Here is a 13,860-nt window from a genome sequence, read left to right as displayed (position 1 = left end):
GAATGTGCATGTGGCACTTCTTCACTGTTATTGTACTTTTTGTGAAATATTTTGTTTTGATCTGTTGTATATTTAAATAAAGATCCTTGTTTAAAAAAAAGCAAAAAAAAAATAAAAATAGTTAATACTGCCAGAGGTGGAAAAACTTTGCATACACCCTGGAAGTGGAGGATCGTTGGTTCGTATCGTACCGTGTGCATGTCATCGTTGTGTCCCTGGGCAAGACACTTAACCCACATTGCCAACAAATGAAGTGGTTGGATGTTTGTTGGTGGTTGCCATAGGCGCAGAATGGCAGCCACACTTCTGTCCGATTGCCCCAGGGTAGCTTTGGCTACAGAAGTCACTTTCCACCACCAGGGTGTGACAGAGGAGTGAATGATTAATGCATGAAACTGAGCGTTTAGAAAAGCGCTATTTCAGTGTAATGCATTCTTCTTATTATTATTAAAGACAATGTGAAGTCATTGCCATGATTTGTTTCTAAATAAATAAAATTTGTTTGAAGATGCTGAAAACGTGCAAAGACTGAGAACAGTCTTGAACTGTGAAGATATAGCATCAAACTCTTTTCCACCCTTTCAGTTGTCCCGATTTTTTGGGCGGGCTTTAAAACAAGCACAAGTACAGAGGACCCCCACATATTTCCAGTTCAACACCTGCAGATTTACCTTTTTGCTGATTTAAAATTTTTATTTTTGTACCTAATTAAAAACAATTGCTTATTTGCTTATAAATGCTTATTGGCAGCGTATCCCCGTTTATTCAAGATTTTTTGGGGTTATAAAAACAATAGAATAACATAACAGAAAAGATAGAAATGAAAACTGCGTGGCAGCAGTTGTGGACAGCCGAGGTAAACAGAAAGGTGATCACTGTTTGGTCGAAAGCAGAGCTGTCAAATGTTAGGGAACGTCTGCATTTTGTTATGGGAATCACTGAACGCTGACTAGTTCCAGCCGTAACACTGAGTACAAATTTCTAGAATTAATTTGATGAAATAAACACTATATTTTATAAAACAAACAAAAACAAATGGCATGTAAATTTATACAGTCGCCCAACCTCCCTGATTTCCGGGTACTACAGCTGACTGCTTGGTGAACGCTACTTTTTGCTGTTTCTTGGTGCAACTACAATCTCGTTAGGTTGGATTAACAGTAGGTTTACATGCAACATCTGATGTTGTTTTTCAACATTGAAATAGTAAAAATTGTATTGTAACTAAAGACAAAACAAGTAATGCTCAAATGTTCTGATGACATTTATTACTACCCACTCACTAGTCACAATGTGTGACGTAGTGGCTACGGAGCTCTGAGAAGCTTGTGATGTCATGAGTGAGACACATTTTGCCTGCTCAATACTCTCTTTCACTACTTTGGTCTTTGCCTCTTAGTAAATTGTTGGTGTTAGCGTTTTGCTGAACTACGTTATGTCCGTGATGGAATTTTGTATCGTGGCTCAGGTTCACCAACCTTTTAGCTCTCGATTGTCCCATCGTGAAGAAAACCTGGTTGAATTGTCTCACGAATTGATGTTTACCCTCGTTTCTTCCTTGATTCCAGGTGATTGTGGCTTTTCATTTTACTTACATTCCACGACTTGTCAATGGCGGTGGTTAGCAAAATGTTTATTGCATGCCAGTCATGTTTTCTTCTCGATCAATTTTCAAAAAAATTCTCATTATTATGAGTTCTGATTTAGCTTTGCAGGACGTTCCCCAATCGCTTCAACAACCAAGAGCAGTCTAGTTGCTTTGATTCAACTTTTGCAGGTTCCAAGTTTAGTGCTCTGCTCTATAACGCGCTGTGCCGTCATACTGTATTTCCTGCACTGCGCATGCTCATCATCATCATCATCTTGTGGTTTGCATCTCAGACCGGCCCACTCAATAGCGCCAGAGAAATATATATATATATTTTTTTATATTGGCAACCAAATTTATTGAATCACTCAGTAAGCACCGGAACAAAACAATTCATACACCCCCAGCATGGCGACAGTGGCCTACGTCCAGAGGTGTGTGACGTTACAGGAAAACTATCTATATAGTACCCGTTAAAAGCTACAATTCCCTAACATTCAGTAGAATTTGTCTGTGGAGGCTAATGTTAGCATAAAGAAGCTACATTATGCTAACATTACACAATCATACCTGTTAAAAACTAGAATGTCCCAAGGAAACCTGTGAAAGCCACAGTATGCTAACATTAACTAATAGTACCCACCAAAAACTACAATGCCCTAATAATAAGCAGTATAATAATAATGCAGTTTCTAGAAACTGTTATTACAAAATTATTATTACAATAATGAATACTAATTGCTAAAAACAATTTCCTAATATGATCTTAAGTTTGCTTGAAAAAGCTTCTACAATTGTGTTAAGCTAGGATGGTAGCACAGAAATAGACATTTTAGCCAGAATTATAGCTGCACAAGAGTACACTTATAGTAAGTCTTATGAATTAGAATGTAAATTGCATTGTTTTTAAAATAAACATTCGTCTTTTTACCCAACAGAACTGTTTTGTTGCGTGAATTAGCATTTACATGCTTACAATAGTCTCTCTCTTTCTCTTTCCCCGTTCTTTTTTTTCATCGCAATCTGTGGCCGAAAGGCAAACATTTGTCAAGCATACTATTCAAATGTTGATCCAGGGTGACCTTGCACTGCCGCCACATGTGGTCCAGATGTGACGTCAGTGCCATCTGACGTGGCCGACCGGTGATTAGAGAAGTGCTTCCCGTAGTGAAATGTCTGCCCGAGCATGTGGTCGCCGCTCCTCGTGATGTAAATGTGATGATCGTGTTTTAATCACAATTAAGTCCACATGCATGACGGGATTTATATGTGGAGGGGGGGGTATTTTTCATCACATCACAAAAGCGGGGCATGTTGGTGAATGGAGGAACATGGGTGCATGGGTATTGAGTTTTCTGTCAATAGATAACTAGGCATTGTTACTTACTGTCGTAAGCATGGAATATTTGTGTGTAAAGTACATGTGAGCTGCTGCTTCCTGTTGTTGTAAGTGTGGATCACCGCCAGTGTCCTTTGTGTCCGCACTGGGAAAAGGAAACCCCTTGTTTGTCCACGTCAGAATGCAGGCAAACACCTACCTAACTATCATGTAGCTGGCAAATAGTGCAATATTGCTATGTGAGTCTTGGCTCGTCAGATGTTTTTTAGTTTGAAAATGGCCTTTTGGGAGTGACAACATGGCCCCACTGCCCCTGCTACCTTTCTGTCAGTCTTCCTGCCTGTCTGTGTCACAATCGCGTGTACAGAATTTTGAACACCAGAGCAGAGCCAACACAGTAATAAGAGCAAATAAACAATTTATTCATTCAACCAAGGGTGCACGAACAACGTGAGCCAGAATAATATAAAAATGAAAACTAGGATGTTGAGTTCCTGAGCGGTAGACGTGCTGACTATTGGTGTCGGAGGTAGCGGATGTGGTGGCAGGCATGTCGGAAGTAACCTTACGCGCGGCCAATTGAGCACAAGTCTTGCTCGAATTGTAACCCGAAGGATCCTCAGGTGGTAGTAAGGGAATTTACCACCATCATAATGTCTTTTATCGCTTGCTCATGCTCTCCTACCAACTTCCCTTGATTGGTTAAGGCCTTACGTAATTTCTTGGCTTCTGCGGTGCTTATGGCCGGAATATTCTGTCACGATCACATGTACAGAATTTTGAACCGAGCCAACACAGTAATAAGAGCAAATAATTAATTTCTTCAATGTGAGCAAGGATAATGAAAATGAAAATTACATAAGGTTGCCCCGATCTACAATAAACAAAAACACACCAGAACTGGCTAGGCGGAGCGCGATGGAAGATAGTCGCCGATAAAACAAAGGAGTAATAATACAACTAAGGGTGCAGTTCCTGGATGACACAAGTCCAGAGAACTGGGCAGAAACAAGCTAGCAAAGTCTAATCTACATAAGAAAAGATAATACTAGGACTAAGGAAAACTGGAAATATGAGGGAAAACAAGTGCGAGATAAAACATGGATGCAAAACACATGATCAAACAGGCAATGACTGCAAGCAACAGTATTGTAAGATGCCTGGCATCATGATTACAAATCATGATGCCAAGCAGGTGTGGGCCGGAGGCTGCGACCATCCACCATGGGCAGAGAATGAAAAAATACTGAGTGTCAGCAACAGGACACAGGATCATGACAGTCCGTTTAGCTTGTTAGCTAGCTATTGGTCCTGGAAACAAAAAAGAAGCAGCGCTTAATAAAATAAAATAAAATGTTTACTTCTTTTCTATTATTTTCCCATTTTAAAAAAAATAATATTTACGATATACAGTGGTGCTTTGAAATATTAGTTTAATTCATTCCGTGACGACATCCGTAACTCAAAACACCCGTAACTCAAAACACCCTTCATTTGCAGCAGTGGCTGCAACCTCGTCAGCCAATCAGCAATGAAGTCACCAATAAAAAAATGCCAGGAGTAAAAAGAGAGGGAAATCACAACTGTCGAGTTCTTTGCAGTTTGTGACCGTGCAACAACTGACCAATGGTCAAGCATAACAACGGAGAGAACGTACCCGTCCTTCATAATTCACTATATTGACGGGGATTTTAAAGTCTGTACTTACAGCCTAATGTTATTGCGTTTTATGCATTAACTGTATTTGCTTCCATTAAGTTGCAATTCGTGATTGCACTTTGTAATAGCATATACAGTGGGTACGGAAAGTATTCAGACCCCCTTAAATATTCATTTTGTTTTATTGCAGCCATTTGCGAAAATCATTTTTCTTTTTTTTCCTCGTTAATGTACACCGCACCCCACATTGACAGAAAAAAAACGGCGAAAACATTTCAGGCACTGAAATTTTGGTGCATCACTAGATACTATTAGTACTATTGTCTCTACTACATGTACAAATCTACTATACTATGGTATATCATTAGTTGAATGTCTTGATTTACCCTGTTTTTTTTTAATGCTGCACCTCCTTTATTGCTTCAGCTTCTCATAGTGCTTATATAATGTTATTATATAACATTGTGGGTTGTGGATCCACAAGTTAGCCTGAATGTCAGCTTTTTTCATGTCCTTACAGCTAAATACAGAGAAGAATTCAAACTCATTATTGACGGAATTGCTGTGGTCAAATCAGAAAATGTAAGTACTCTTACTGTATGGTTTTTAAGTGTTTGTTTGAGTTTTGAGTGTTGCGGAACTACATTTGTCTTTGCTAGTTTTTTTTAATTCAGTTCAATTTCACTGCAAATCAGTACTATCTGTGGTATAGGGGGTCCTCAATTTCCGACTGACTTGACTTATGGTGTTTTGAGGTTACGGATGGTGCCATATGAATAAGTCGTCACTCGGCACAAGAAGACACGCTCACTTATCGCCGTACTTACCAGAAGTATGTTTCATACTATTTGCTGTTATTATGACTTAACTATTGCGCTAACCTATAGACTATGGCACATTATTATTTGCCTACAAATTTGCGTGACGTTGCCACCATAGGACTGGAACTACGAGGACCCCCTGTAGGTTGCAGTGGTGTAGAGCTGCACTGCTCGTTTCTACTATTCTGTCCCCCCTCATGTACTGTAGCTAAATGAGATGAAACATGACCTCTGTTGTTTGTCTGTTGCAGGGTGAGAAGTATCTTTTCCTCAAGAAGAAATACAGACAGTTGCTGCAAGCGAGAGACAAAGACAAACCTCACATATCCGATGTGGACGGGCAAAGACACTCAAGTCCCACCACAGTGCCCGCGACTGCACTATGGGAGGCAACGGACACCTCCGATTGTCGCTCCCAGCAAAGGGAACGTTTGGATGAGCTGACTACATCCGGCGAGCCAGACAGTGCTAATGAGGTGAATAGAAAATTATTCTATGCTGTTAGACACTGGTGCTTAGCCTGAGTCAAATAGGGGATGCTTGGGGTTTGAAAGAAAATCTGCCATTCTCTTTCACTTTGGGGTTTATTCATGGTGCTTTTCTTCCATCCACCCATCCATCCATCCATCCATTTTCTACCGCTTATCCGAGGTCGGGTCGCGGGGGCAGTAGCTTTAGCAGGGATGCCCAGACTTCCCTCTCCCTAGCCCCTTCATCCAGCTCTTCCGGGGGGATCCCAAGGCGTTCCCAGGCCAGCCGAAAGATGTAGTCTCTCCAGCGTGTCCTGGGTCGTCCCCGGGGTCTCCTCCCGGTGGGACGTGCCCGGAACACCTCACCAGGGTGGGGTGTGCTCAGGTACTGATCGGTGGGGGCCGTTCCTCCCAATCACACCCTTCCATGTCTCACTGTCATTGCCCATGTGAGCATTGAAGGCCCCCAGCAGAAAGGACTTCCATTTGTTTCTGATTTGGTTACTGCAATTGCAGTTTAAAATGACACTGGTCCAATAGCGGTTTCATTAGGTCAGAGCTTGTTGGGGTGGAGGCGTCTGCCTCAAAATTTTATACACAGAAAAATATCCCCTGCACATACTGTGTCTTGACTCAAGTCATGTTACGCGCTAGCAGTACCGCCATGACCCACCAGGTGGCGTCACATTAATTGGCTCCCTTTTGAAGTAGTCGAAAGCTGACTGTGAAGTGAGTGGGAAGCAAAGGGGGCCACAATCTGCATTTAAATTCAGCCTCCTGTTATTATGTTAAACATCAATAATAATCATTTGTGCCTATTAAAATAAATTCATCACACAGAAGGTACTGCGTATGGACCTCCATTACATGGAGGTGTGTGCATGTGCGTGTGTGTGTGTGTGTTAAAAAGTGCTTCAATCAGATTAAGTGTGTTTGTTAAACATATAAGTAAGAACTGCTCTCTTAGTTGGTGCTCTCTTAATTGTCCTAAGAACTGCTCTCTTACAACAATTGGCTATCATGAACAACAACAGAGATTGTAAATTGCTCCCTCTCGCAGGATGGTCATTTCTGGTACATTTAAATCCATGTTGCCATGACAGCTGTCTTTTTTAAAACGTATTTTTGGTTGCAGTTCACACAGGGCACACAAAATAATCACACGGGTCGCGGGCGTGCTGGAGCCTATCCCAGCTGTCATCGGGCAGGAGGCGGGGTACACCCTGAACTGGTTGCCAGCCAATCGCAGGGCACATACAAACAAACAACCACTCACATTCACACCTACGAGGCAATTTAGAGTCACCAATTAATGCATGTTGTTTTTGGGATGTGGGAGGAAACTGGAGTTCCCGGAGAAAACCCACGCAGGCACGGGGAGAACATGCAAACTCCACACAGGCCGGGGATTGAACCCGGGTCCTCAGAACTGTGAGGCTGACGCTCTAACCAGTCGGTCACTGTGCCGCCATGGTAGAAAGTACTTTCCAAAATGAAATCTCTACTCTGAAGACTAAAAAATTGCTATTTTTTTTCAAACAACTTTTGAAAGGCAAACTAGAAGGTTCTAACTTAACCAAAGACCCAAATGTCGTCATATTCTAATATACTGTACAAGTCAAGTATAACAAAGTCTACTCTACTGATTTTTGTAGAGAAATAGGAGCATCTCAACAGCAGTGAAAGCAATCAATCCAGCAGATGTCAACAAGTGTTCACAATCAAAGTTTATGCTAACCTTTTTATTTTAAAGCCCATTATGTTAGTCAGCCTTCTAGAATACAGGCCATATACAAAAAACTTAAATATTCTAATTTGACTTAGAACAGTCTCCATTAATTCACAAATATAAAGAATGAGGCAACAAATTGTATGGTTTAGTAATGAACTGTATGTGGAACGTCACGTGACTAAACCTGGAAAAAAGGTTAGCGGACTTCCTGTATGTGCTGCACTAACGAGCATAAAATAACCTGCTAAAATTTACATTTCTTTATGGCAGGGCTCTTTGGACAAAAGTTAAATCCAGTACGTGTACAGTATATCCTTTATTTATACAAATATGCTATGATATACTGTACCTGTGCATAGACACAAACAAAGCCTCAACATTTGATATTGTCATCGTTGGTGGCTCTGTAGTGAAATCTTGTGTGAAACAAAAGACATTTTACATGTTTAGAGTTTCTATGGCTGCTTTGTTCCGGTCACCTCCAATAGGGTTCCGCAATTTACCCGTGCCGTAAGGAAGTGATTTTGCCTGTTTTGCAGAATGCGGACTTTGGTAGCTCATGTACCCTATAAACTGCGACAAGTAACATCAAACACATTTGAATGTTACTGAGTTCGCTAGCTTTGTCGACACAGTTCTTCTATTTCATTAAAAATTGTCCCCTGAAATAAATATGGGCACATTTGCAGTTCAAACCAAAAGTTTACATACACTATATAAACAGACACATTTGCTTTTTTTCTCAGTCTGACATGAAACCAGACTTAACTTTTCCCGTTTTAAGTGAATTAGGATTACCCCAACTATTTCTGCTTGCTAAATGCCAGGATAACGAGAAGACAATTTTTATTTTATTTTTTACAATTTTTCATGATGTTCTTCAAAGTCAGAAATTTACCTTAAATTTTCAATAGGATTAAAATCAGGTGTTTGTGATGGCCACTCCAAAACACATCCTAAAGCTGCTTTGTAACCAATTTGGCAATATACTGCGGGTCATTGTTCATTTGGAAGACCCATTTTCCCACAAGCTTTAACTTCCTGGACGCACATTTCGGACCAAAGCATGTTCATCTCTGGGGCACAGAACTGGTCTCCTTCCCATGATGTTTATACTTGTGTATAACCGTTTGAAGAGATGAACGTAACACCTTCCACAATCTGGAAAATTGCACCCAAGGATGAGCCAGACTTGTCCAAGTCATAATTACAGTATCTTTCTGATATCTTGGCTGATTTATCTTGACTTTCCCATAATGTTACACAAAGAAGCAGTGTGTTTCAGGTGTGCCTAGTTCAAATACATCCACAGGTGTGTCTCTAATTAACATAAATGCTGTCAGTAAAGCTATCAGAAGCTTCCAAATGACATGATCATCTGGGCTTTCCCAAATTGTTTAAAGGTATAGTAATTACTGTATGTAAAATTTTGACTTTGGAGAAAGTTATGAAAGCATTTATCAAATATAAATAATTTTCAGAATACTCATTAACCTCAGGGCGGCACGGTGAACGACTGGTTAGCACATCTGCCTCACAGTTCTGAGGACCGGGGTTCAAATCCTGGACCCGCCTGTGTGGTGTTTGCATGTTCTCCCCGTGCCTGCGTGGGTTTTCTCCGGGTACTCCGGTTTCCTCCCAGATGCATGGTAGGTTAATTGGTAGGTTAATTGAAGACTCTAAATTGCCCGTAGGTATGAATGTGAGTGCGAATGTTTGTTTGTTTATATGTGCCCTACAATTGGTCGACCCTAGTGAGGATAAGCAAAACAGAAGATGAATGAATGATTGACCTAAAACAGGAAAAGTTTGTCTGATTTCATGTCAGACATCTTCCGTTCCGCTTATCCTCACTAGGGTCGCGGGCGTGCTGGAGCCTATCCCAGCTATCTCCGGGCGAGAGGCTGCGTACACCCTGAAGTGGTCGCCAGCCAATCGCAGTCATGTCAGACAGTGAGAGAAAAAAAAGGGTATGTGTCTTTTTATATAGTCAGAGCTTTCAAATGTTACAGAACGTGCATATTTTGAAATCACTGAACACTGACTCGTTATGGCCGTAACAACCAATTGTTCCGTATATTAGTGGGTGAATCCACCGTCCGACATTAGTGGCCAGTATGGCGCTGTGTCCGGCCGGTGACGAAGATTTCAGAAATACATTTTATGAAATAAACACAATACTGTTTTGAAAAAGAAATTACCCCCTTATTACCCCCGACTTCCAAGGCATCAACACCGTAGAGGTGAAAGTTCCCGTTGCGTCTGGTGTCAACACATTGTAAGTCATTAATCATCGCCTCCTTGTTAGTGAATAAACTACACTCCTTACCATGCGTTTTACACGTATCGTTTGTTATTCCGAAGGGAGGGCGAGGAGTGGGTAGGAAAAAACAGAAAAGCATAGTGCTAATTGCTAAGCTAACGTGTCATGAAGTCGCAAAACACCAAAATACGTGATTGGGTGATACAGTACACCTGTCACATAGGTCTGGCTGGAACTGCGTTATAGCAGAGAGTAACCAAGTTTGAACAACAAAATAATTAATGTGCGTCTGGAGATATAAATGTAAAATAATTCACAGCCTCACAAGACGGCCGCTGAACCAGAAATGAATTCATCCGTCACTGGAGACATCATCTGACAACGGGGTCAGGTTAAAAGTATATTATTATTATTCATAAATATTTGTAATATAAGATAAGGTCATCTCTATCAGTCCCACAATGGGGAAATTTCCATCATCTCAGGTTGAAAACAGAATTAGTAAAGGCGAATTAATCCATAGACTTTTGACGATGGCAGTTTGAAATCATATACTTTGATTCAGGTTGTAACTGCGTCCACCATAACAAGGTTGAGGCAATACAAACATTAAAATAATAAATATTAAAGCCATAATTTATTAACGATTATAGACGAAAGATTATGTTGTACAATTGAAGAGTATGCAGAATTATTTTTATCCTATTACATAATATACTGCTATAACTGTCCCCCAGTAATGTTCTTGACAAAAATTTTGAAAATATGGAAATTCAGACAAATTTGGAGTAATTGAATTGCTATAGGGTGGCAGCTCTGTATAGTGCATGTAAACATCTCGTTTTAACTGTAAATAGTAAAAACAAGCTGGTGCTTTTTTTTTTGCAACCAATGTTTGTTGCACAGTGAAGCGTACAAATATAGCAATGCACTGTCGGCACAACATACAGTAGCTAAACAACCAATTGAAATGTGATCTTGCATGCAGTAGTCTTTTAAACAAGTATCTCTAAAAGCTACTCACCATTACTTTTAATAAATCAAGTACTACCTTCAACTCTGGATAATTAACATTATGTTTTAAGAAATTAACGTGGAACTTTGCTGAACTGAGTGCTCTATAAACGGTGCCGAAAAAAGAAAGGGACACACACCAAAATCCACTCAGCAATTTTCCAGCTTTGAAGGTAGTCTCATTGATAACAGAGACATAACACTGCTTAGGTGTAAGGGCAAGTTAAATTAACAGGACCCGCTTCTCCCACTCTGTTTTGTCACGCCAAACGCTGGGCTGCATGGCGCTGTGTTACTGAGTGCAGGTGCACAGTTCGGGCAATATCCCACATTGGTGGGTCCTGTATAAACGGCACTGGCGAAAAAATGGCCTATCTTCTGTTATAACTCTGATGCACCAATTTTTGCAGGGTCTCTGTGAGAAAGAGTGTTCCACTGGTAACTTCACCATCGTCGGGAACCTCACACCATTCACTTAACACCACTCCGTGTTATATGGTACATGGAATCCACTTACAGTATATGGCGCTTTATGTACACCATCACAGTGCCTAAAGCACTTTACAAAACCTCACATTCACCTATTCATACACATAGTCATACACCAATGAGCGGCTGCTGCCTTGCAAGGCGCTGCAAGGTCTATTGGGAGCAAATTAGGGTTCAGTGTCTCGCCCAAGGACACTTTGACATGCGGAGCCGTGATTCAAACCGGCGACCCTTCGGTCACTGGACGACTCACTCTACCACCTGAGACAAAGTCTTTACACATAATGACAAAATTGTAACATTTAGGAACAGTTCAAAATCTGCTCTCTTCCCAAAAATGTTTTGCTTATATTTCTACAGAAACCAATTCAGACCTAAACTTATTTTACCTTCTGCGGGTGGCTGCTTAGTTGTTGTCACGCTGCAGGTTAACATGTGACTGCTAGCCAAGGTGACGCCTTTACACCTGAGGCGTTCGCTTTTTTAAAAAAAAATTGTTTTAAGTGTCACACTTCAGGTGTATTGTTTTGTATTAATTGTTAATTAGATTGTTATTCATTACCCCTCATGTGTGAAATGTCTGTCTCCGCTGTTGTGTTAGCTCGCTGTCTGACACCCTTTGATCAGCAGCAGTGTGACTTCAACCCAGTGTGATACATTAGTGAGCGTGTGTGCGTGTGTGTGTGTTGTAGGTTATGACATTGTGTAATACTTTAAGTAATCTTTCACGTTTGTCTAACTTTCAGTGGGAGTCTGAGCAAGACGAGGAGTCAACGGGTAGTATGGGTTCTGCTGCAGTCGCTGTAAGTCGATTGTAGTAACTTTGTTCTCGTTATAATTTTTTAAGTTGACTGGTTGTTCATCTGCCAGAATGAAATCGCTGTCTCACTTGCGACATTGTAGTTGTTCAGCTGTGTCTTCTTTGTGAGGCTGTTTTAGTAGGTCAGCTTGGCCAAGTGTTAATGTGAAGCTGAGTGACCTTGGGTTAATTTTTTAGAATAGCTTTTGGAATGATTTTGGAAAAAAATCGACATAAGATCAACCCTCTCTCTGTACTAGCTGGACCCTCTAGAAAAAGAATGGATCTACTTTGCGGCTGGCGCTAGAGTTCCTGACCTCTGTCAGCTGCTTCGACAGGACCAATCGCTTGCCAACAAGAAGGTAGTGTGTTGCATGGGTCAAATGTTAGCTAATTAAGAAAGTTTGATATCAACTGTTGACTACTGAACCTGATGCAATAATTAATTGTAGTAGCCCGATGACCATACATGTTTCAAACCAACTCCCACATTACTTTTGGAAAAAAAATTAGCCCCCCCAAAAAACAATAAAGCAAAATTAGGATGACATTGTAAACCACACTGTTGAGAAATTCGATTAAAGTTAGCTAGTTTAGTTTGTTATACATGTGACCATGGCAGATTAATTCACTGTAATGACAGAATTTGGACTAACTAGTTATCCTTCATTTAGTTATTCAGCTACTTAGTTGGCAAAGCTAACTAATATACCGTATTTTCCACACCATAAGGCGCACCGGATTGTAAGGCGCAGTCTCAATTATGGGGTCTATTTCTGTACTTAAGCCATACATAATTATTCGGTGCATGCTAAAACAAGGTAACGGAAGCAAAACAGTGAGTGTGGTTGAATTTTATTCTACTACTTCCAGCTTCCATTCACATATGGTGGCGTAACTCCCAGTCACTGCCTCCCAGTCTTTTTAAAGGTGTGTTCGCCGTCTCTCATCCATCGCTCCCACGCCGCTCGCAACTTCACTTTGAACGCCCTATTTACACCAATGTCCAGCGGTTGGAGTTCGCTGGCAGTTGCTGCGCCACGGTAGTCCTTGCGCGGATGGCAAGATGGCGCCTTTTCATAAAACGAAGGCACTAAGATGGACCTCCTTGAAAGTGTTCGATCTTCATGTCTTGCGCTATCGTTATTGCCTTCAGTCGAATGGTGACTGTAGAGACGCTTCTCCCGGCTGTTCTTGTGCTTGAGTTTGAATTCTCTCGCGGCTGCTCTATTCCCATTTACAACCGCGTAACTCATAGCCTGTAGTTTGAATTATGCCTCGTAAGAATATCTCTTCGCTGATGCCATTTTCGGGGGTTCTTAGCCAAACAAATGTTGTTTAATAGCATACCGGTAGTATAGTATACCTACCGGAGGCGTGGCGGAGGTAAGCGTACGTACTGCACGTAGCTTTACGTAATGTTCTCTAATTGGTTTATCGCTGCCAGCGTACGTATTGTACAAATTACGTCCCTATATCGGCGGGAAATGGTCCAACAGTCAATCAAGCGGAGGCTTACCAAACTTGCACAACAACAGTGCAAAAATAAGGCGCACCGGGTTAAATGGTGCACCGGGTTAAAAGGCGCACCGTCGATTTTTGAGAAAATTAAAGGCTTTTAAGTGTGCCTTATAGTGCTGAAAATACAGTACTCCGTGCTCAAAGCTCGTTTGAGACTTAGCAGTC

The 13,860-nt window shown here is 41.1% G+C and overlaps 1 protein-coding gene across 2 annotated transcripts in view; it reads left to right on the top strand.

The window, feature by feature from the left end:
• LOC133407828 (ankyrin repeat domain-containing protein SOWAHA) overlaps positions 1 to 13,860 on the top strand; it is a 29,734-nt gene that overhangs the window by 1,628 nt on the left and 14,246 nt on the right. For both annotated transcript variants that reach the window (XM_061686108.1, XM_061686100.1), the window contains exons 2-5: positions 5,107 to 5,168; positions 5,659 to 5,883; positions 12,122 to 12,178; positions 12,435 to 12,536. In XM_061686108.1, coding sequence (XP_061542092.1) covers positions 5,107 to 5,168; positions 5,659 to 5,883; positions 12,122 to 12,178; positions 12,435 to 12,536 — 446 coding nt within the window. The remainder of the gene's footprint in view (positions 1 to 5,106; positions 5,169 to 5,658; positions 5,884 to 12,121; positions 12,179 to 12,434; positions 12,537 to 13,860) is intronic.

Source organism: Phycodurus eques, chromosome 1, assembly GCF_024500275.1.
Source record: "Phycodurus eques isolate BA_2022a chromosome 1, UOR_Pequ_1.1, whole genome shotgun sequence".
Classification (NCBI taxonomy): domain Eukaryota; kingdom Metazoa; phylum Chordata; class Actinopteri; order Syngnathiformes; family Syngnathidae; genus Phycodurus; species Phycodurus eques.
The sequence above is the reverse complement of the archived record's forward strand: the minus strand, read 5'-3'. Positions and strand labels throughout refer to the sequence as shown.